The 23,603-nt window shown below is 43.0% G+C and overlaps 1 protein-coding gene across 2 annotated transcripts; it reads right to left on the bottom strand.

Moving 5' to 3' along the window:
• Positions 1 to 504: 504 nt before the first annotated feature.
• LOC129834464 (basic helix-loop-helix ARNT-like protein 1) lies at positions 505 to 23,603 on the bottom strand. Of its 2 annotated transcripts, XM_055899470.1 has the most exons (20): positions 23,498 to 23,603; positions 13,610 to 13,693; positions 12,218 to 13,304; positions 9,609 to 9,677; positions 9,275 to 9,419; positions 8,883 to 8,903; positions 7,880 to 7,942; positions 7,557 to 7,714; positions 7,327 to 7,406; positions 7,122 to 7,214; positions 6,598 to 6,715; positions 6,005 to 6,154; positions 5,575 to 5,821; positions 2,993 to 3,099; positions 2,562 to 2,712; positions 2,071 to 2,153; positions 1,794 to 1,902; positions 1,520 to 1,613; positions 1,222 to 1,315; positions 505 to 1,120 (listed from the first exon to the last, which is right to left on the bottom strand). In XM_055899470.1, the coding sequence occupies exons 4-20, from the start codon at positions 9,619 to 9,621 to the stop codon at positions 963 to 965; spliced, it is 1,884 nt and encodes a 627-aa protein (XP_055755445.1). In that variant the 5' UTR covers positions 9,622 to 9,677; positions 12,218 to 13,304; positions 13,610 to 13,693; positions 23,498 to 23,603; the 3' UTR covers positions 505 to 962. The 2 variants fall into 2 exon arrangements, with proteins under 2 accessions (XP_055755445.1, XP_055755443.1); XM_055899468.1 differs by lacking the exon at positions 12,218 to 13,304.

The raw sequence follows: 23,603 nt of genomic DNA, 5'->3' as shown, positions 1-23,603 counted from the left end.
CAATCTGTAACGCTTCAGCGTTTTCCTTTTATGGGTCATTTGGATAGTCTGCCTGTTGCTAGGGAACAACAATATTTCCCGGGGGTCAGTAGTAAAGCACATCCTGTGTGTGGGTGGACGCCGCTGGCAGTGAGGTGGTCCAGGAAGGTGAGTAAGTGATGAGAAATGGTGTGCCCCCACAATATGCAAACATCACAAGTAGTGTGGACAATACCAACCAGTCTCCTAGCAACTCTGGCACAGGAACTTGTCTGTGATTTTGTCATTTCATCTATTGTTGGCAAGCAAACATTACTCACTGTATTTCCACATTCAACATATTGTAGCAAAGTACCTTGGATTTCCACATTGTAGCAACAATGTAAAATCCCTACAGTTGATTTATCAGTGTTATGCCACTGGATGGTAACTTAATACAGACCGCCCTGTTTCGTATTTTAGAAAATGTAAATAAGCAATAGAGTGTAAGTTTTGTTTTAAAAAGAATGCACTGCTGACACAATACACTTTTACATATATATATATATATTTAGAGAAAATTTGAATAAACATGTATGATACAATTTTCTTTAGAAATATTAACATGTTTTTTGTAGTGTAAAAACAAAAAAACAAACGTATGCCATTATAAAAGAGCTGGGTTCAATGCCTGTGAGGATGAATGGACATAGAAAAACCCGGATAACTGGTACAATAATACTACAGGGGTAATGAGGCAGTTTCACTTTTCCCAAACCGCACTGAGGCGGACTGTACACCATGACCGACCCCAGACCTAGTATTCCTTCCTTTTCAGGGCCCACCTGCATTCAGCCTTACTGTGAGGCTACAGTCACATTAGCCCTGTTGATATGGCTCTCTGGTACCGTTCACAAACTGACATAATGTGAATACTGTAACACCCAGCCCCTTCTCCACCATGTTCAGCTCATTTAGGAGGCCTTGCCTAAGCCTGACAGTCCTCACAGTGGCCAGGGCAGGTCACTGAAGTCCACTGGGCCTCCCAGCCCTGCATCTGCCTCCAGAAGGCTCATGATCACAGCCATGGCTGCCTCGTCATTACTCGGGCTACTGGAGCCTGGCTCATCCATGATGTCAATGCCAATGTGAGAGTTATCACCTAAATAGGGTCAGGACAAGGGTTAAATATTTAACATTTTATGTGGATAGTTTCATTAACTGTAATCGAGATTAGATTTCAGAGCGGGGAAAAATACATACTTAGATTGGAGTTGTTGGAGTATGGATAGCCTATGGAGTCTGGTCCCGGTATCAGCCCTGCTGAGGGATGTTCTGGGGTTCCACTGTTCTGTATCTGTGAGAGAATCAAGACAGAATTGACATTCAGGAATCACCATTGCATTCTCAAGTATGAGCAACCAACAGACACTAAAAATATCCACCAGATGTGCTAATTACTGACTTCACATGGATGAGCAGTGGAGTGAATAGCAGATTTCCTCCAAGATGGGAGGGGTTGAAGTGGAGGAGAATGGGAAGGACAGGTGGGAGCTCTTACCTTCTTTCCGCCTGGGAATGATATGTCTGGGGGTGGAGTGCTGGTGAAGTTGTGAGGACTGGAGCCACAGCTGGAGGGCGAGGAGCCTCTTATCCTGGAAGAGTAAAAACCCAGGGTAAAAACAGCAGGAGACAGCCTCATACAGTCTCCGTCACACACAGACATTTCCATTATGCACTGGGGGTCAATGACCATGGTATAGTTATGACAATACAGACATGTCAATTTCTGTCTGACAAGACAATCGTAACACAATCCACATGGTTCCTCTCACCTCTGGATCTCCATCACCTCCTCTGCGATTATCCGGCCGATCTTTCCCGCCCCTGCCCTTGTGCCACCGGGGATGCCAGGCACAGTCTGAAGGGCCCGCTTCCCGGTTCCTACAACCAACAAACGCAAAAGCTCAGTCACATTTCGGGAAAACAAAACAATTACTTAGTCAGTCATGCCAGGCACAAACAAATGTATGTCAACTCATCAAAGTACAGTCACACTTCATCCAAGCGGGTGAACTGCTGTTTAAGAGCACAGCAGGAGGGCAGGCTTACCGTCTGTGAGTACACTATCCATGCTCTGGGGGGAGGCGGCGAGCTGAGGATAGATGCCATCAGATCCTTCAGGCACGCTGCCGCTGTGAGACAGAAAGGGAGAGAGAAGAGAGAGTGAGCATCATCACTGAGCATGCTCATCACTTCACACCTCATTGGGCGGCTTATTAACATCCATTGCATAGATAGCCCAACAGCTTTACACAGTAATAAATATGCAAGAGTTCCAATAATACATGCTTTGTTTTCTGAGGCAAGCCAGTTAGCTACATGAGTTGGACATTGATTTCATGTTGAAACAATAGTGGTGGTGATAAAACAACTTTGACACAGTAGGCATTGTAATCAACTGTTTGAAATCTTACATTTATTATCTGACTTTATTAGGATATGACCCTAATACAATGAATACAGTGTAATATTATGCATTGACTAGTTAAATGGGGGCTATGTAAGAAAGTCCTAGCAGAAACAGATGTGTAGCTACTTACCAGACGACAGTGTTGGTGGAGACAATGTACTCCACCTCTTTGGTCCAAGGGTTCATAAAACTGAACCAGCAACTCCTCAGCGTGATAAAGGAGCCGTCTTTTATTTTGAACTTGTAGCAGTTTGTATTGATCTTCTCCCTCATCTGGAGCACTGAGAACAGAGGCGGCAGCCAGGGGGTGAGCTCAATAAGGTATGATATCTGCACACTTGGCCTCTGTGACATGCCAAATGGTAGCCTGCCACGTTCTAGATTAATTCATATCAGTCTACTCGCTATGTGACAGGCTTATTAGCACAATACACTTTTTATGACAAAATTACCAGACATTACAATATTACTCATGTATGGCCTGAGATTCAGGGATGTATTAGAGTCTAAAACATTGATCTTTGGTCTTATATTGGTGTCCTTGTTCAATCTGATACATACCTTGTCTATGACATTCCGCAAGGTGCCCTATGTCATCTTGATGAAAGTATTCATAAAACGATGTACCAAGCAACTCTTGAGGTAGATAAGCCAAAATGGCAGTGGCCCTACAAAAGAGAACAGTATTAATTAAACACAAGTCCTGGCATTCAAAGCAGGCCAGTCTTATTTAAGAAATTTTTAAGATAAGTCTAGCCCACATCTTTTTTTATTGTATGCAAATAAAATAATATTCTCCCCCCTGCTTTACTTGCTTGATCATAATCAATGCCATGACAATCTAGGGCTGGGCAGTATACCGTATTTGACTATATACAGGTATTGATGCACGGACCGGTTTCAGTTTTTACTTTAACTTCTATAACGGTATTTAAATGTTTGGTTTGTTAAATGTAATACGCAACTCTGACGTGTGTAATGTCTGTTTTTATGGTTTACTCCGTTTTTTTCTTGAGTCATCTCTCCCTCTCCTGCTGCTGCATGGCGCTAACCACACCAAGCCCTGCCCTGCCCTGTCACTCAAGAAGAGAGCAGTTGCTCGACCATAGAGTCACAAGCACTTTCTTGCCGTTCACTCCGCATGGTCAGATGGATGCAACAATGTTGGTGACATGCTACTTTCCACAAGCGTCCTATTATTACTCTATTCGTTTGTGTATCTTACTGTCTGCAAACGACTGTTTGCTAGTTGGTCTTTTCTTAGCAAGGTGTTGCTAAAATAATTTATGTTAGCCGTTAATGCTTATCGCTAGTTTGCTGGCTAGTGGCTAGCTAGCTAAATGTACTAAGAGTCAGAGCAAACGTATCTAGTTAGCTAACACTGCCTGGTGCCAATGCCGGTGTAAGCCAAGATAAGCATGTTGTGCAATGGTATCTTATCAGAGAGGAATAGGCAAAGTATGAATATGTTGGCTTCTTCCATGATATAATGGCGGGTCCGCAAACAAACGTTAAAGGTGCATGCCGCCACCTACTATGCTGGAGTGTTTGGTCAATCACGGTTTACAACATTAGCGCCACATTTCTAAATCCTCCTACCTAACTCAGTACTTCTGAGAAAATAAAAAAGCCCTACTAACTTCTAAAAGACCCTCCCCCAAATCCCTTCCAACCTCAATAAACTTACACTTCAATTTTTCCCTGTCTTCAACATCCTTACAACAATATAAGAACACATACGCCATCATTTCATCGACCATACACTTCAGACACAAACCATTCACATACTTGCCAACCAGATGTAATGACGAGTTCAATGTACATTGTCCTAGGCACAATCGAGCAAACACCACCCCTTCCTAATCTGACCTTTGAATCTTGGTCCACCGACCTTCTTTGGAGGGCATATAAATGCCGGCCCTTGGGCTCAGAGTCCCATCTCTTCTGCCACACATCTATCAAAATGACTCTGATCTTACATTTGGCCTCACCTCTACCCAGTGGAACATTAATATCAATTATATCTAGTTTTGAAGCTCTTTTGGCCAACTGGTCTACAATTTAATTCCCTTCCACACCCGAATGGGCTGGGTCCCAGCAGAATCTAACTACTACAACCAGTCTCTCAATTCTCCATAATAGCAATAATACCTCCAATAGTAGGTCACTTCTATTATATTTGCCTGACAATAAACTATTCAATACAAACAGGGAATCTGAGCATACTATCATTCTGACAGGTTGTAAAGACTCCACCCACTAGAGGGCAACTACTATTTCCAACAGTTCAACTGAGTATGCTGACAGTTTAGTCTTCTACAAATCTGCACATCAAATTCAGGAACGTAAATGCCTGCTCCTGTGCGCCCACTATCTGGGTCCTTGGATCCACCTGTGAAAAGTGGTAAAAATGCATAACAACTTCTACCAATGTAATTGTGAACCAGTTTCCCTATATCACTGACTTTTGACCAATCATTCCTTTTTTCTACCAAGGTTAGATCGACAACAGGATCTGGGAGCAACCATAGAGGACCATCCCCTATCACCACAGGAGGGCCAACCTCGAACTCCCTCCAACCACTCTCATCAACAATCTTTCCAACTGTCCAACCAAAACCACTGCCTTGTCTACTAGTAAATTCACAACAGTCATCTAGAACAGTAGCAGTGGGATGGTAAAGAATATGTTGGCTAGCTAGAATATATTTTTTGCCAATATCATGCTGAGTGTGGAAATATTTTGATATTTTGTCCATATCGCCCAGCCCTATGACAATCACATAGCACCCAGTGACATTATCTAGAAATTCCCAGTGTACCCAACAGTATTAGTGACGCGGCGAGGTTATGGGATTGTTTTGTCAGGGGGCAGTGGAGTATTTGTTGTCAACATATCTACACTGAATCCTGTCTGCCCTCTAGGCCTCCATTACACCTCCATCTGGAACATTTTGCTGATGCTATATTTGGACATTGACAAAAACCTCACTCACCCATAAGCTGTCACTCCACAGTAAATCCAGCTCTGTACTACCCACAAGGTCCAGCCAGGTGTCAGGACATCACTGTGTAGGGGCCAACTGGCATGTCTTTTGCTACATGTTTGTATGTCTGCCTGCATGCCATAAAACATCTCTCACCTCTGATCAACAAAGACAAACTTCCCGTCGATGGCATGGCGCGAGACATACTCAGTGGGCTTGACACGGATCTCATTGTTCATTGGCTGAGGGACAATGTGGGGATGCAGCCTTCCAATGGCCACCAGACAACTGAGGTTACAGCCCTCATTGTCCGGTTCATTGTCGTCATCCAGCCCCATCTTGGTGGGCGGCCAGCTCTTCAGATAGCCAGTACTGTGTATTGTGCAGAAGCTCTTACGGTCAGCTGTGGATATAGGGAATGTATCATCATCATCATCTAGTTCTACTCTGGAGCTATCACTAACATCAATGAGTAAGTAGTCTATTGGTACGAAACCAAATGAACTGTTAACTAAAATTAATCACAGGAGATGAAAAAAACACCCTTAAGCAAGTTACGTAAGGAAAAGATAGGGGGCTAAAGTACCTTTCTTCTTGGAGCAGGTGGAAGGAAAGTCCTTGTCCTCCATTTTGATGAGGGGCCGATTGCACTTCATCCTGCAGAAGAAGGATCGCCTGGCTCCAGAGCAAAGTCTGGATGGGCCGGGGGTGATATCTGTCTTTACTGGAAGGCCAGCTGAGGACCAGACACAACATAGCATTTCATTTATGCTGCAACAACAGGAACAGTATCACCATGATCCTTTATAAATATATACTGTATCAAGTCATACTCCGGCAAATAAAGCTACAATACATAATTTGCTATTACAATTTTTTCGCTGAATTTACAGAAATTGTTTGACTGTTTATTTTTACCCTAAACCCAGCATGGCTTAATGTAAAAATAGCACTACCCTACATTTAGCTTCTGACATTTAAATAATGAGGAACACACAGTACAGGGGGATACATTGAGGGGTGTGTCACTGTGCTAGCTGTGTAGGGGACAGCAGGCTGATGACACTGATTACAGTCTGCTCTTCTACTCTATCAGATACACTGTGTCCCTGCTTTCCTTGTGCTCCACCCCCCGGGCACTATAAGAAAGACTGGTAACTAGAGGCCAGGATGCATTACTTTTGGAATCGATGAGGCGCTCCCGCGGCGCCGTGTCCGATGAGGACAGCTGCTCCTTGACTTTGGCAATGTCTTTAGGATGCAGGTAATCAAATAGGCTCTGGCCAATCAGGTCATTCTGCACAGAGAGGGAGCGAGTTCCGTAAGATAAGACCACGTTACATAAATGAGGCCCATAAAAAAATTGAAAATAACTAACACACTTGCCTTTCATGAACTAACACTTGTACTTGACTTTTTCCAACTAGCACCGACTTTCCTGATAGCTACTTTATTGTGGAAAAATGTACTGACTGAGATGTTGTTGTCTTAGCTACTTATCTTAAGATGAATGCACTAACTGTAAATCACTCTGGATTAGAGTGTCTGCTAAACAACTCAAATGTAAATGTCTGTAAAGTAATACCAGGTTAATAATAATAAATACATGTTATATTCATGTCATCAGGATAGCTCATGAGGGTAAAAATGACTACAGTACCACCATTTATTGAAAAAACAGCAACATATTGGAGAGGACGTACTTGGCTGAAGTTTAGAATTTTGTAGACTGTCTCCGAAACAAACAGTATCTTCCCTCGATCGCAGCCAACAACAAACAGAAAGCCATCAGATGCCTGTGGAGGAGAGGAAGAGGGGAGATGAAAGAGAAATACTGAGTCACATGCATACTCATCATGAAACACACTCTGATGACACCATACAGTCTATGGAGGTAAGGACACTCACCCTCAGTATTAAGTGCTTCAGTTCGTCGTCTGACAGGAAGGCTGGTTTGTAGATAGCTTCAGTGTAGGGGTTAGCAGCACCTGTGATTCAGAAAAAACTCATATGTAACACAACTGAATCAATATGTAATTTGTATTTCTCTGATGTACTTTATTGATCAGCTGCATGGTGGTGGTTGTCATCACTGTACTGTTCTGGCAGCAGTCCTATTAAAATCCTTCTCGTCTCACCTCTTAAGGTCTTCATGTGCTGGACAGCCATGCGCAGGACTGTTAGTTTGTCCAGTTTCCGGGACATAGCGTTGCATGTAGGCACTAGTGCGGCCAGCTCGTCTATGAAGCTGTTCATCTTGTCCCTGCGTCTCTTCTCAATCTGACTGTGGGCCTCCCTGCCATCCAAACAATACAAAGAGCATTTAATGCAGACAAACGAATCAACACATCCATAGTCTGTCAATATTTACAGAAACATGACTAATCTCTAATATAAATACAAAGATTTTTATTCCATAGATTTTTATGTCATCCTACGCAAGATAGAAACATTTGGTTACCTGGCATTTTTTATCCGGCCTTGATGATCACCAAGTCTATCATTGTCTGTGTCCATGCTATCCCTTTGACGAGAAGCAATAACATTAGTACAAAGAAATATAGTAAAACTATTAATTTACAACAAATATTAAATAATGATGTTACAGTATGCAATGTAAGTATGAATAAAGCAAACCACTAAAGTGAGAAGTCGTTTGAAATGTTTATAATAAAAAAAACATGGAGAGCCTTTGATTCACATGAAACATCAACATTACTAATGCAAGCCACTCAGAAATACCATCTTTGGTAGAAGCTATATGAATAGTTATTAGAAATGTCCCTACAGAATTAGGAACCTGGTACTTTGAGACCTTTCTTAGTGTGGATTCTGGCGAAAGACCTTGTGCCTCTGATATTGTTCACAGCTGAACTCCTACTCTGTCATCCCACTCAGCCTTACTGTCCTTTCACAAACCACAAAAGAGAAATTAAGCCATGACCCATTACATATCCTGTGCCACTTCAAGACTCGCCGACCCCATACTATAATAGCATTCAACAGCCTCAAATTAAGATTATTTCAAATATGACTGGCTCTACAAAATTGGCCCAAAGGTATTCACACAGAGTTGTTGTCTTAAGTCTCACTAAGTGAGGTAAAAACAAATCTGTGCCTTTAGTAAATGAGCTACAGACAACAATATAATGTATCATCCATCATCCATTATACATCATACATCATACATCAAATCAGGGTGCTCTCTATTAAACGAAGGCCTGATCAAACTAAATACCATCAAATACATTTTTTAACACAACTGTAATACTTTCTTGGTGCTTCAAGATTGTTACTGCAGCACCCCTTCGTGCTTTGATGCTTATCCTAATTCTAGAACAGTTTGTATAAGAAGAGGCCAATCCCGACCAAACAAGGATCACAGGGGGCCAACTAATCTGACACGGGATTGGCTCATTTACTACAAATGTACTTTAACATGCATAATTTGATTTGATACTTACTCAAAAGAAAAGTCATCAATTCTGTGAAAGCAAGGAAGTTTGTATATTACAATTCAAATTAAGTATGCTGATTATTCTGATCTAATCTAAATCAAGGTTATGCTACCATTTGTTCCTAATTGGTTGTTCATTTCTAGGTAGGTAGTTATCTTGTCAACTTTAAGTGCAAACCTTTGACACACAGTAAGAAAATATTCCCATATAGTTCATCAAAAAGCTGCCATGCAAACATACACATCTGTCAGAAAATGGCATAAATTACAAACAGAAAAATGTGATCTCACTAAACCAGACCTAACATGACATTAATATAATAAAGATGATTGGCACATGTACTATCTTCAGGTGGCAAGTAGGACAAAGTCTATAAGCAGTTTTGAAGTCAGGCTTACTGGTAGTCTGTGGTGCTGCTTTTTCTCTTGCGTGTGAAGTCCATGCCGGGTGTGCTGATCGAGCTGATTAGATCAGTGGAGCCGGGAGACAAGAACTCGTTCATCGTGGAGGAAATGTCCATTCTTTGGTCTGCCATTAGATCACCTTTAGAGAGAAAACACACTGATTTCAGCACTTATTGTGCTCCATAACACACAACAAAAAGGTTGGTTGATGTGAAAGCGACTTCTATCAAAGAACACTATAGATATAAAAATCTAAATTCCTAGATAAAGACAATTGATCAAAAAGTGAAATAAATGGTGGTTGTTTTAAAGAGGGTGTGACACTCACCACAAATATTCATTAGGCCGGTTATCCTCAAAACATCTCACTCAGTTTCTTTCCAGCAGTGACCCAGATCTGAAAGGCAAGTCAGTGAAGAGTCAGACGTCCTCTTTATATACAAGGCATGAGGAAACCACAGCAGCATCATATAACAAAGCCCTCTGAACCTGAGCAGCTGCCGTATAACCTGGACTTTGTGCTGACGTATACCGTAGATGGCCCGTTCAGTAAAGGTGATGTAAGAGGACCGATTCATATCTCTATGGTTTGAGATAGAAATGATAAGGTCTTACATAAGGTGAAAGCTATAGCAGAGGCTCAAGTCTCTCTCTCTCCCTAAGGCAACTATCAAGAGTATCTTTGAGAGGCATCATTCACTTTACCTCCAGCAACAATGAACCAGAAGAATGATGTGCGTAGAATTGATTTTGTCGTCAATGAAAACATTGGATTATTAAAAACGGATGCTTGGGAATAGTGTCCATAACATAATGCAGCATATGCTACATAAACCTAGGTGTCAGTCAGAGACATATTTTAGTGAGATTAGTCCTTAATCTAAAGGCTAATTCAGATAAAACAATGCCAATGTTACAGAGGAAGAGGAGTCACATTTCATGAAGAAACCCATATCTACATTGATCACTGTTTATATAATCCAATCAGTAATATGGCCTTTTCCTAACCTCACTTAGATAGATTAAATGAGTCTCCTCTGCTAACCCATCACTTGGTGCTCCTTGTAGTTTCCTGCACAACGTCCTTGTAACATTGTAATCCTGGTCAATTTGCCTCGATAGATGATCTTAACCTCACATAGGGCTGGGCGATATATCATATTTTAAGGTATACCGATATGGATTTTTACATTTGGATACAGTGCTAAATAAACTACACTGTCAGTTTTGTCCTAGTTTGTTTGAGTATAAAACAGTCAGGAGAGAAAAATACCATTTAAACCACTTAAAATTACTTTTTTGCCATCCTAGGGTCATCCACTACTTATAAAACCTATTTCAACCTTTATTATTGAGAAAAATAAAATACTATCAAATACTGCCATACCGTAAAAAAATGGGAAAATACTGTGATATGATATTTTGGTCACATTACCAAGCCTTACCCTCACAAATTGCATGTTTCCTAGACTTTATAAATAACCTAATGCTGCTAGCACTTTCAGATTTATAGTAAATGTAAATCTGGTACACTCAAATTAGTATGATATGTTACGTTTGGTATGGTAAGGTTACTTAATGCAAAAACTAAAATATAACGTGAACATCTAGCAACCCACATCTAACAACTTTAACATTTTAGCTAATTAGCTAATTTTCAACTACTTACTACTTTTTAGCTACTTTGCAACTAGTATTGTAATGAAACAGCAGGGAGCAGGTCTCGAACCCTCGACCTTCTAGCCCGAGGTCCGGCGCGCTATCGACTGTGCCGCAAAAGCATGTTCAAGCGGCAGAGTCGATTTCCGCGCTTATAAACCCAGGGTCGTTACAGTATGTTAGCTAACCCTGCCCCTAACCCTAACCTAACTCCTAACCTTAACCCTAACCCCTAGCCTAGCTAAAGTTAGCCACCTTGCTAGAATTTGTAACATATCATGCGTTTTGCAATTTCGTTAACATATTGTTCGTTTTGAAAATTCGTAACATATTGCACGTTTCACAAATTTGTAACATATAATACAAATTGTAATTTGTAACATATCCTACGAATGGGTGATGGACATCCACAAATTAATACATACCATACGAAACTTAACATTTCATACTAAATGGAGTGTCTCGGATTTACATACAGAATAATACGAAATGCTCTGAGACCAGGTTGCACAAAAATACCTTAAAAAGACCTCAGGTCACAGTGGCTTGTCCTGCTCCTGTAATCAGACCAAAACTAATGCTCTGCTCCACTGTGCCTTAAAGTCTTTTCATTGTAATTAGATTCTCCACTGACCTATTTTTCCCCAGCTCTTTTTCCCTATCCGTATGATGTGACAGTTTCAGAGTGTGATTACATCGAACCAAACCATAATTACACCCCATAATTTCTTGCCTGCAGCCAGGAACTTTGTTATTGTCACCGTCACCATAGACAACTACACTACAACCTGACCCTTCACTCTGGTACAGTATATGTCACAGACATATAACAGACATCCGAGCTGACCATGTAATCCACGGGGCAAAGAGAACTTGCTTTACCTTTCATCATCTATGTTTTTTTACATGTTTTTTTGTAAGCTGCATAAAACAGTACTCCTGAGAATAAGCCTTTTTGTAAACGTTCATTTTGTCACATAAGCCAAAGGAAGGCTAAAACACCTACACTACACCTACACCTACAAAACATTAAAAACACCTGCTCTTTCCATGACATTAACTTACCAGGTGAATCCAGGTGAAAGCTGTGATTGATTGTCACTTGTTAATTCCACTTTAAATCAGTGTAGATGGGGAGTTGACAGGTTAAATAAGGATTTTTAAGCTTTGAGACAATTGAGACATGGATTGTGTATGTGTGCCATTCACAGGGTGAATGGTCAAGACAAAAAATGTAAGTGCCTTTGAACGGGGTATGGTAGTAGGTGCCAGGCGTACCGGTTTGTGCCAAGAACTGCAACACTGCTGGGTTTTCATGTTCAATAGTTTCCTGTGGGTATCAAGAATGATCCACCACCAACTGTGGAAAGCATTGGAGTCAACACAGGCCAGCATCCCGGTGGAACGCTTTCGAAACCTTGTAGAGTCCAAACTGAGGCTGTTCTGGGGGCAAGGGGAGGGGGTGCAACTCAATATTAGGAAGGTGTTCATAGTGTTTGGTATGCTCAGTGTATACTCAAACACAAAAGCTCTCACTCGTAATGACAAAAAAAGGAGAAAAAGGAAAACCTATTTTAAGGTCAGCTTAGCTAGTTGTGACAAATCTCTGGTTGCCCGGATACAGTGGTGCAGGAACTTCTTGAATGCTTGCCAATTAGGGAACCTTTTCTGCTACACATAACCCACTGATAGCATGCAGGTCACAACTCTCCTCACACCACCACTCCACTGCTCATCAGTCTAATGAAAATACTTTAGTATCATTTTAACATCTCCATGGCATTCACATATTCAGTAACACTCAACACCATCCATGTTACAACACTAGAAGATCACTAAGCTGGATTCTGATCATTTCTAATGTTTTAATGCACATGACCTCTATGGTATCTAAGTGACAAAAATGTTTATATTTAAGCTGTGCGGAAACAAAAACCTTGATCCGATGAGGAGAAGTAGGGAAGAAGCAGAACTACGTGTAACAGGGTCAGGGTGAATCTACAATGTGTCAGCTCAGCTGGATACGCATGGTTAGCTTACACAGCACTATGATACTGTCTGCCCTGCAAGAACTTCTCCCTTTCATAAGGTTCTTAATGCTATGTCACTGTTGGGTTCCTATTTACGCCACTCCCCTGGCGTGATCTCATCGTTCTGTCACGTTCAGATGAAACAGAGTGTCCTGTGCACTCAGCAGCATCATCATAGCGCTGTAAGGCTGTCTGTAATTCCCTTCTGTTGTGTGCCGTCCTGGAAAGCTCAGGCTTGGCTCCTGTAATGACATGGCCTATGTGTGCTATGTAAGTCAAGCTGTCCGTTTCTCAGTAGGCTCCTTTACTCAGAACAGAGCATTCTAAGAACCAGGCTAGAAAGATAGACAGAAGGAGATGTTAAAGCTTTGGTGGAATAGATGGTTAGAAGACATGTTAAAAAAAAGCCACCCTCCCGCATGACTGTGCTTATGTATCACTGACTGACTGTGATCATAACTTACTCCACCCCTAACTGTTCTTCCCGCCAACTGCTCATGTGGCCATTTTGAAGTGAAACAGCATGAAGCCATGCATCACAAATGTCATTGGTGATTCACTTCAAACGAAGGTCGTGAACTCATTTCAGAGCAGCTGTCAATTCTTATGAAATCACACAGAACCATGTGCGTCCAAATACCTGAATGAGTGGTGCAGGAAGTGGACTGGCCTCCTTATGTCAGAGCTGGGCTTTTTCTCACAGATCCATCGACAGGCACAGTACCTGGAGAGGAAAGAGAGGGATCAGCTAGGACAAGAGGTCAGGTCACAGTGTAAAACAAACTGGCCAGCTGGGAGTGGCGACTCAACTAGGCCTATGATGTAAGAGCGAGTGGTACTCTGATTAAGTGGCTTGTTTAGAAAGCTCAGATGGGCGACAGATGGGAGGTGATCTGGAGATAGTGTGAGTAGAGGAGATGGCCACAGATTCTCCTCTATGCCAAGCCCCAACAGGGTGTATTAGCAATGGGATCACCACTGCCATGCTAAATCTCATGCCTTAAAGACTAATCACACTGCAGCAGTTCTGCACAAAGGACAACATTTTGAATGCCACACAGTATACTATGGACAACAGACAGCCCAGTCCCTGATGTGATTCCTGTAATTAGGAACAGAACAGCTAGGCCTATTTATGTTTATGTTTCCCAGACCATCACGGCTCCATGGGGAGACGTGTACAAAAGAGACCACTTCTCCTTCCTTTTACCATGTGCTCTAATGGCCCCCCACACACACCCCTTATATATATTTTTATTTTTTTTATTTTTTTATTTCACCTTTATTTAACCAGGTAGGCTAGTTGAGAACAAGTTCTCATTTGCAGCGATCGGTTAGCTGCTCGGATAGCAGATTTTTAAAGTTGTTGAGGGAGATAAAAGTCTCCAACTTCAGAGATTTTTGCAATTCGTTCCAGTCGCAGGCAGCAGAGAACTGGAAGGAAAGGCGTCCAAATTAGGTTTTGGCTTTAGGGATGATCAGTGAGATACACCTGCTGGAGCGCGTGCTACGGGTGGGTGTAGCCATCGTGACCAGTGAACTGAGATAAGGCGGCACTTTACCTAGCATAGCCTTGTAGATGACCTGGAGCCAGTGGGTCTGACGACGAACATGTAGCGAGGGCCAGCCGACTAGGGCATACAGGTCGCAGTGGTGGGTCATATAAGGTGCTTTAGTAACAAAACGGATGGCACTGTGATAAACTGCATCCAGTTTGCTGAGTAGAGTATTGGAAGCTATTTTGTAGATGACATCGCCAAAGTCGAGGATCGGTAGGATAGTCAGTTTTACTAGGGTAAGTTTGGCGGCGTGAGTGAAGGAGGCTTTGTTCCGGAATAGAAAGCCGACTCTAGATTTGATTTTGGATTGGAGATGTTTGATATGAGTCTGGAAGGAGAGTTTGCAGTCTAGCCACACACCTAGGTACTTATAGATGTCCACATATTCTAGGTCGGAACCGTCCAGGGTGGTGATGCTAGTCGGGCGTGCGGGTGCAGGCAGCGAGCGGTTGAAAAGCATGCATTTGGTTTTACTAGCGTTTAAGAGCAGTTGGAGGCCACGGAAGGAGTGTTGTATGGCATTGAAGCTCGTTTGGAGGTTAGATAGCACAGTGTCCAGGGAAGGGCCGGAAGTATACAGAATGGTGTCGTCTGCGTAGAGGTGGATCAGGGAATCGCCCGCAGCAAGAGCAACATCATTGATGTATACAGAGAAAAGAGTCGGCCCGAGAATTGAACCCTGTGGTACCCCCATAGAGACTGCCAGAGGACCGGACAACATGCCCTCCGATTTGACACACTGAACTCTGTCTGCAAAGTAGTTGGTGAACCAGGCAAGGCAGTCCTTAGAAAAACCGAGGCTATTGAGTCTGCCGATAAGAATATGGTGATTGACAGAGTCGAAAGCCTTGGCCAGGTCGATGAAGACGGCTGCACAGTAATGTCTTTTATCGATGGCGGTTATGATATCGTTTAGTACCTTGAGCGTGGCTGAGGTGCACCCGTGACCGGCTCGGAAACCGGATTGCACAGCGGAGAAGGTACGGTGGGATTCGAGATGGACAGTGATCTGTTTGTTGACTTGGCTTCCGAAGACCTTAGCTAGGCAGGGCAGGATGGATATAGGTCTGTAACAGTTTGGGTCCAGGGTGTCTCCCCCTTTGAAGAGGGGGATGACAGCGGCAGCTTTCCAATCCTTGGGGATCTCAGATGATACGAAGGAGAGGTTGAACAGGCTGGTAATAGGGGGTGCGACAATGGCGGCGGACAGTTTCAGAAATAGGGGGTCCAGATTGTCAAGCCCAGCTGATTTGTATGGGTCCAGGTTTTCCAGCTCTTTCAGAACATCTGCTATCTGGATATGGGTAAAGGAGAAGCTGGGGAGGCTTGGGCGAGTAGCAGCGGGGGGGGCGGGGCTGTTGGCCAAGGTTGGAGTCGCCAGGTGGAAGGCATGGCCAGCCATTGAGAAATGTTTGTTGAAGTTTTCGATTATCACGGACTTATCAGTGGTGACCGTGTTATCTAGCCTCAGTGCAGTGGGCAGCTGGGAGGAGGTGCTCTTGTTTTCCATGGACTTTACAGTATCCCAGAACTTTTTGGAGTTAGAGCTACAGGATGCAAATTTCTGCTTGAAAAAGCTGGCCTTTGCTTTCCTGACTGACTGCGTGTATTGGTTCCTGACTTCCCTGAACAGTTGCATATCACGGGGGCTCTTCGATGCTATTGCAGTTCGCCACAGGATGTTTTTGTGCTGGTCGAGGGCAGTCAGGTCTGGAGTGAACCAAGGGCTATATCTGTTCTTGGTTCTGCATTTTTTGAACGGAGCATGCTTGTCTAATATGGTGAGGAAGTAACTTTTAAAGAATGACCAGGCATCCTCAACTGACGGGATGAGGTCAATATCCTTCCAGGGTACCCGGGCCAGGTCGATTAGAAAGGCCTGCTCGCAGAAGTGTTTCAGGGAGCGTTTGACAGTGATGAGGGGTGGTCGTTTGACCGTGGACCCGTGGCGGATACAGGCAATGAGGCAGTGATCGCTGAGATCTTGATTGAAGACAGCAGAGGTGTATTTGGAGGGCAAGTTGGTCAGGATAATGTCTATTAGGGTGCCCATGTTTACGGATTTAGGGTTGTACCTGGTGGGTTCCTTGATGATTTGTGTGAGATTGAGGGCATCAAGCTTAGATTGTAGGACTGCCGGGGTGTTAAGCATATCCCAGTTTAGGTCACCTAACAGAACAAACTCTGAAGCTAGATGGGGAGCGATCAATTCACAGATGGTGTCCAGGGCACAGCTGGGAGCTGAGGGGGGTCGGTAGCAGGCGGCAACAGTGAGAGACTTATTTCTGGAGAGATTAATTTTTAAAATTAGAAGTTCGAACTGTTTGGGCATAGACTTGGAAAGTATGACAGAACTTTGCAGGCTATCTCTGCAGTATATTGCAACTCCTCCCCCTTTGGCAGTTCTATCTTGACGGAAAGTGTTATAGTTGGGTATGGAAATCTCAGAGTTTTTGGTGGCCTTCCTAAGCCAGGATTCAGACACGGCAAGGACATCAGGGTTGGCAGAGTGTGCTAAAGCGGTGAGTAAGGCAAACTTAGGGAGGAGGCTTCTGATGTTGACATGCATGAGGCCAAGGCTTTTTCGATCACAGAAGTCAACAAATGAGGGTGACTGGGGACATGCAGGGCCTGGGTTTACCTCCACATCACCCGAGGAACAGAGTAGTAGTAGGATGAGGGTGCGGCTAAAGGCTATCAAAACTGGTCGCCTAGAGCGTTGGGGACAAGGAATAAAAGGAGCAGATTTATGGGCGTGGTAGAATAGATTCTGGGTATAATGTGCAGACCAGGGTATGGTGGGGCACGGGTACAGCGGAGGCAAGCCCAGGCACTGGGTGATGATAAGAGAGGTTGTATCTCTGGACATGCTGGTCTCAATGGGTGAGGTCACCGCATGTGTGGGGGGTGGGACAAAGGAGGTATCAGAGGTACGGAGAGTGGAACTACGTGGTCCATTGCAAACCAAAACAATGATAACTAGCCTGAACAACAGTATGCAAGGCATATTGATATTTGAGAGAGACATACAATAAGGCATAAAGTGATTGCAGGTCATGATTGGGAGAGCTAGCTAAAACAGCAGGTGAGATAACAGCAGCTAGTCAGCTAACACAGCAACAGAAGGTAAAAATGGCGACGACTGGGCAGAGAGGGTCGGATTAACTACACACAGATCCTGAATTAAGGCACAGAGCCGACAGATAAAACACAAATAAACAGAATGGAGTACCGTGAATTAATGGACAGTCAAGCAGGCATCAGCTATGTAGCCAAGTGATCATAGTGTCCAGGGGGCAGCCGTAGATGGAGTAGTGAGGCCTCCACTAAGCTAGCACGCGTTTAAAGTTAGTAGCCCGGGGGGGTGGTCTGCTCAGACGGAGGGGGTCTGCTCAGACGGAGGCCGGTTGAGGGCACCGGTTGAGGGCACGTCTGCAAACCAGACGTGGTCGTGTCGACAGAGAATCCAAGCCGGATAGCGATGGCGAAAGAGAGGTTGTGAATTGTAGAATTGTGTTTGCTAACTGGTGCTAGCTTCCTGGCTGCGCTAGCTGCAAGATAAGCTAGCAGTTAGCAGACCGGGGCAGGCAAGTTAGCCTTTGGGGGACGTCGCGATGGGGGGGAAGTCTGTTTTTGCCTCTTCGTGCGGTGACGTCGATAGACCAGTCGTGGAATTAGTAGGGTTCCAGGTAGCTCTAGGTAGCTAACAGGCCTAGTAGGTTAGCAGAATGGGCCTTCAGCGGGCGTCACGCCTGAGGGGCCTGTTGGAGTCCCCGGGCAGATTATGTCGGTATTCCAGTCGTAGAGGATAGGCGGGGTTCCGTGCTCCGTACCGGCAGTAAATGGGTCCGGGTCTTGTAGCCCAGGAGTGGGCTTCAGTGGTAGCACAGGAGCCCTAGCCAATTAGCTTCAGGCTAATTGGTGCCTGCTCCGGTGCCTGCTCCGGGATGGAAACGCTAGCCAGGAGTGGTCACCCGGGATTGTGGTTAGCTAGTTGCGAAGATCCAGATGAAAATGTTCAGAGTTTGCGGTAGGAATCCGGGGATATGGAGAGAAATAGGTCCGTTATGCTCTGGTTTTAGTCACGTTGTTCGAACTAGCGAGAGCTTTCCGAGCTAAAGGTTAGCTGATGACCGCTAGCAATGGTTTGCTAACTGATAGCTGGTAGGCAGTTAGCTGGCTATCTTCAGTAGATGGATTCCAGATCAGAAGTAAATAGAAATACTTTAGAAAAAAGCAGATCCACGCCACATTGGGTGAGGCGGGTTGCAGGAGAGTATTTAGAAGTTGAGGTTTAAGAAAGTATTTTTAAAAGATATGTGAAGAAAAAGATGTAAAAAGATATATACAAGGGACACGGGACACGACAGTACAAAGACGTCTACACTGCTACGCCGTCTTGGAAGAATAATGTAATAATAATATATAGGTCAGTGACACACATGCACACGTATCCGCACCATAAACACAACAACTTTCTGTTTCGACTTTTAACCTTCCTGCTCATATCATCATTGGAGTATATGGATAACAGCAATGCTTTCTTTTAATTTGAAATGTTTACACCTATAGCTGCACTCAGCTACTCTCATAAACACCTCCAGAGGGAAATATCAAGCATGTCAGCAGAATGGACAAAACACGTGCACAACTCAAAGGGAATGAGAACATTTTGGGTCTAAAAAATCAGCAAAAGAGATTAACGAGCATTGTGTGTGCCTCAGGGAAAGGGCAAAGCAGACAGCTGGACAACCATTCACAATACTGTAACAAAACACTACATTTCTGACGGGTCAGCTCTAGGTTTAGGTGGCAGCTACAGCTCTACCTAGCCTACTGCGCTTGTCATCCTTTGACTTTGTCAATTATTATTACTATATTATTACTCTACTATTGATTGAGAAAACCTATTGCTTCAAATGATTGGCTTAGGTGGGTTAAGTGACATGAACCTTCGTCTAACACCTAAAGCAGGGATCTGGAAAAGCAGACTGGAACATGTTCCGGGATGGCATTGAGGAGTACACCACATCAGTCACTGGCTTCATCAATAAGTGCATCGAGGACGTTGTACCCACAGTGACTGTACGTACATACCCCAACCAGAAGCCATGGATTACAGGCAATATTTGCTTGAGCTAAAGGGTAGAGCTGCCGCTTTCAAGGTGCAGGACTCTAACCCGGAAGCTTATAAGAAATCCTGCTCTAGCCTCCAACGAACCATCAAACAAGCAAAGCGTCAATACAGGGCTAAGATTGAATCGTACTACACCGGCTCTGACGCTCGTCTTATGTAGCAGGGCTTTCAAACTATTACAGACTACAAAGGGAAGCACAGCGGCGAGCTGCCCAGTGACACGAGCCTACCAGATGAGCTAAATCATTTATATGCTCGCTACGAGGCAAGCAACCCTGAGGCATGCATGAGAGCATCAGCTGTTCCGGACGACCGTGTGATCACGCTCTCCGTAGCCGACGTGAGTAAGACCTTTAAACAAGTCAACATTCACAAGACTGCGGGGCCAGATGGATTACCAGAACGTGTGCTCCGGGCATGTGCTGACCAACTGGCAGGTGTCTTCACTGACATTTTCAACATGTCCCTGATTGAGTCTGTAATACCAACATGTTTCAAGCAGACCACCATAGTCCCTGTGCCTAAGAACACGAAGGCAACCTGCCTAAATTACTACAGACCCGTAGCACTCACGTCCGTAGCCAGCAAGTGCTTTGAAAGGCTGGTAATGGCTCACATCAACACCATTATCCCAAAAACCCTAGACCCACTCCAATTTGCATACCGCCCAAACAGATCCTTCAGATCCTATAGTTTGTTCACAAACTATAGTTTTGGCAAGTCTGTTAGGACATCTACTTTGAGCATGACACAAGTACTTTTACCAACAATTGTTTACAGACAGATTATTTCACTTACAATTCACTGTATTGCAATTCCAGTGGGTCAGAAGTTTACAAACACTAAGTTGACTGTGCCTTTAAACAGCTTGGAAAATTCCAGAAAATTATTTCATGGCTTTAGAAGCTTCTGATAGGCTAATTGACATCATTTGAGTCAATTGGAGGTGTACCTGTGGATGTATTTCAAGGCCTACATTCAAACTCAGTGCATCTACTTTGAGCATGACACATCTACTTTGAGCATGACACAAGTACTTTTACCAACAATTGTTTACAGACAGATTATTTCACTTACAATTCACTGTATTGCAATTCCAGTGGGTCAGAAGTTTAGAAACACTAAGTTGACTGTGCCTTTAAACAGCTTGGAAAATTCCAGAAAATTATTTCATGGCTTTAGAAGATTCTGATGGGCTAATTGACATCATTTGAGTCAATTGGAGGTGTACCTGTGGATGTATTTCAAGACCTACATTCAAACTCAGTGCCTCTTTGCTTGACATCATGGGAAAACCAAAAGAAATCAGCCAAGACCTCAGAAAAATATTGCAAACCTCCACAAGTCTGGTTCATCCTTGGAAGCAATTTCCAAACACCTGAAGGTACCACGTTCATCTGTACAAACAATAGTACGCAAGTGTAGAAGTAAGTCCTATATCGACATAACCTGAAAGGCCGCTCAGCAAGGAAGAAGCCACTGCTCCAAAACCGCCACAAAAAAGCCAGACTACGGTTTGCAACTGCACATGGCGACAAAGATTGTAGTTTTTGGAGAAATGTCCTCTGGTCTGATGAAACAAAAATAGAACTGTTTGGCTTTAATGACCATCGTTATGTTTGGAGGAAAAAGGGGAACGCTTGCAAGCTGAAGAACACCAACTCCTATAGAAAATTTGTGGGCAGAACTGAAAAAGTGAGCGCAAGCAAGGAGGCCTACAAACCTGACTCAGTTACACCAGCTCTGTCAGGAGGAATGGGCCAAAATTCACCCAACCTATTGTGGGAAGCTTGTGGAAGGCTACCCGAAACGTTTGACCCAAGTTAAACAATTTAAAGGCAATGCTACCAAATACTAATTGAGTGTATGTAAACTTCTGACCCACTGGGAATGTGATGAAAGAAATAAAAGCTGAAATAAATAATTCTCTCTACTATTATTCTGACATTTCACATTCTAAAAATAAAGTGGTGATCCTAACTGACCTAAAACAGGGAATTTTTACTAGGATTAAATGTCAGGAATTGTGAAAAACTGAGTTTAAATGTATTTGGCTAAGGTGTATGTAAACTTCCGACTTCAACTGTACATGTACAGAATTTCAAGGTCAGATTTCTCCCTCTGCATATCCTGCTCTTTCTGCAAATTTGCTGTTGGCTTCAAGCATGTTTTACAATATTCCTGAATTGCAAAAAGCAGCTTGAATTTCTTTGTGTGTTCTTTGAGAGCTACTGTAGGCTTATCGAAAGCTCAGTGAAAACACTGAGAGGAGCATCGTACTGGCAGGGCAGGTGAATATGGTCAGGTTATGGTCATATACACTGTAGGAGTGTGTTCAAATTCGATGCCTTGCTTGCTGTTGAATCCCTTCGCTGAAACCTAAAATTGGCTATTGGGATGAGGGCAACATGAAGAAAGACTGAGAGACCTCCGAATAGAAGTGAAAAATCAAGAAGTGTGTAATTTTGGGTACCCAACATAAAAGCTACTGCGAGTTGCACAGCTCCAGTGGAAGCAACCGAGCACCACACATACTGTAATGTGACATGATGCAACTCGCTAAAGTAAAGAATGATTACCAAAATTTTATGAAGTTGCCAATAAAATCCACTTTCCCGTGTTAATGTGCAGTACGGATAGGTAAATATTTCATAAAACAAAAACAAGACCTACTATTGTCCATCAATGAGTTAGTAAAGACAACGCAATCACAATTGAATTTCCTCTGACCCCACTGACCTCTATTTACCTTCATGGCATATTATGTCAAATTAAAGCCATGTAGCATCATCTATGTTATTACCTTCACATTACTGATGCACTTGTTGACTTTTTCAGGAATAGCTGTTTCAGATTTTAAGAATAGCAGAGTAATGTCCTTTTAAAAGTGAGCATTGCATTGTGCATTCCCTGGGCATGGTGTACTGTAGCCATTTGTTAGTCAGGAATAGACAGCATGTTGAGACTATTTTTATAAATAGCTTGTCCAACATATAACTTTCACATATATAGATTGTTTACCTATTTTATTTTATTTTGTACAACATTTTGCAATTGATGGTGTACTTTTATGAGCAGAAGGATTTGCTCAAATTTAACACAATTGTATTTGTTATGCTTGGTAGAAATACATGGTTATTATTAGACTATTCTGCACTAGGATGTGTGGAGCATATAGGCCTAATGACAACGGTCATTAAATAATGAAACATACAGTCCTAATGGACTGCAAATCGTTTACAAATGGAAAGAAATCTGTTAGTGACTGTCACATTGATTTGTTATAATCTGAAACAGAACAGAATCCAGTGCAGTATGTTTTCATTACATTGTATCAATATCAGCCCAACACCTGCCTTGCATTGCTCATATAGAGGAGAAACATTGTTGCTGTTAATTAAAGGATGACTATATAGGACTATAAAAGGCAAATGATTGTAACAGGTAATCAACTACCCGTCACTAGTTGATTTATGCAACATAGCTATGACCTCGTTTAATCTGACCCGTGGTAGGGAAGTTCAGACAAATCACGCAATGTACAAATAGAAGAAAATAGCTTCCCAATCAAATAAAATTACATACGGACATTCCAGATCTTTAAATTAGGTTAGACGCCTACAAATCGCGTTTTTTTCACGACATTAAATTACACTGTGTGCCTTTAAAAGTTACACTGTAAACCGATGACTGCACATCCTCGGGAATGGCATTAGATAGCCAATTGAAACCATAATACGAGTAAAGAAATGCACACAGTATACCAAATGTTGAATAAATGAAACATGTTATAGGCCTTTTACACTAAGATATAACAAAGTATGTGACTTACGTGTGGAAAGGCAGCACATGTGTACTGATGCGGATACGAACAGTGGTAGGCAGTAGGAATACACTGACCTACTTTCCTCCTCCTGTGATGATCGTTGCACCACTAA

The sequence above is a fragment of the Salvelinus fontinalis genome, chromosome 35, assembly GCF_029448725.1.
Source record: "Salvelinus fontinalis isolate EN_2023a chromosome 35, ASM2944872v1, whole genome shotgun sequence".
NCBI lineage: Eukaryota > Metazoa > Chordata > Actinopteri > Salmoniformes > Salmonidae > Salvelinus > Salvelinus fontinalis.
The sequence above is the reverse complement of the archived record's forward strand: the minus strand, read 5'-3'. Positions and strand labels throughout refer to the sequence as shown.

Bases quoted from the DNA above. Each gene is read 5' to 3' on its own strand.
- LOC129834464 (XM_055899470.1), bottom strand. The intron at 6,716-7,121 runs GTACGTCCTCTC...CTCTCTGTGCAG, and splicing joins AAATTCTAAACTTCAGCCAA to AATGACCTGATTGGCCAGAG. The intron at 3,100-5,574 runs GTGAGAGATGTT...TCTCTTTTGTAG, and splicing joins TTTGTCTTTGTTGATCAGAG to GGCCACTGCCATTTTGGCTT.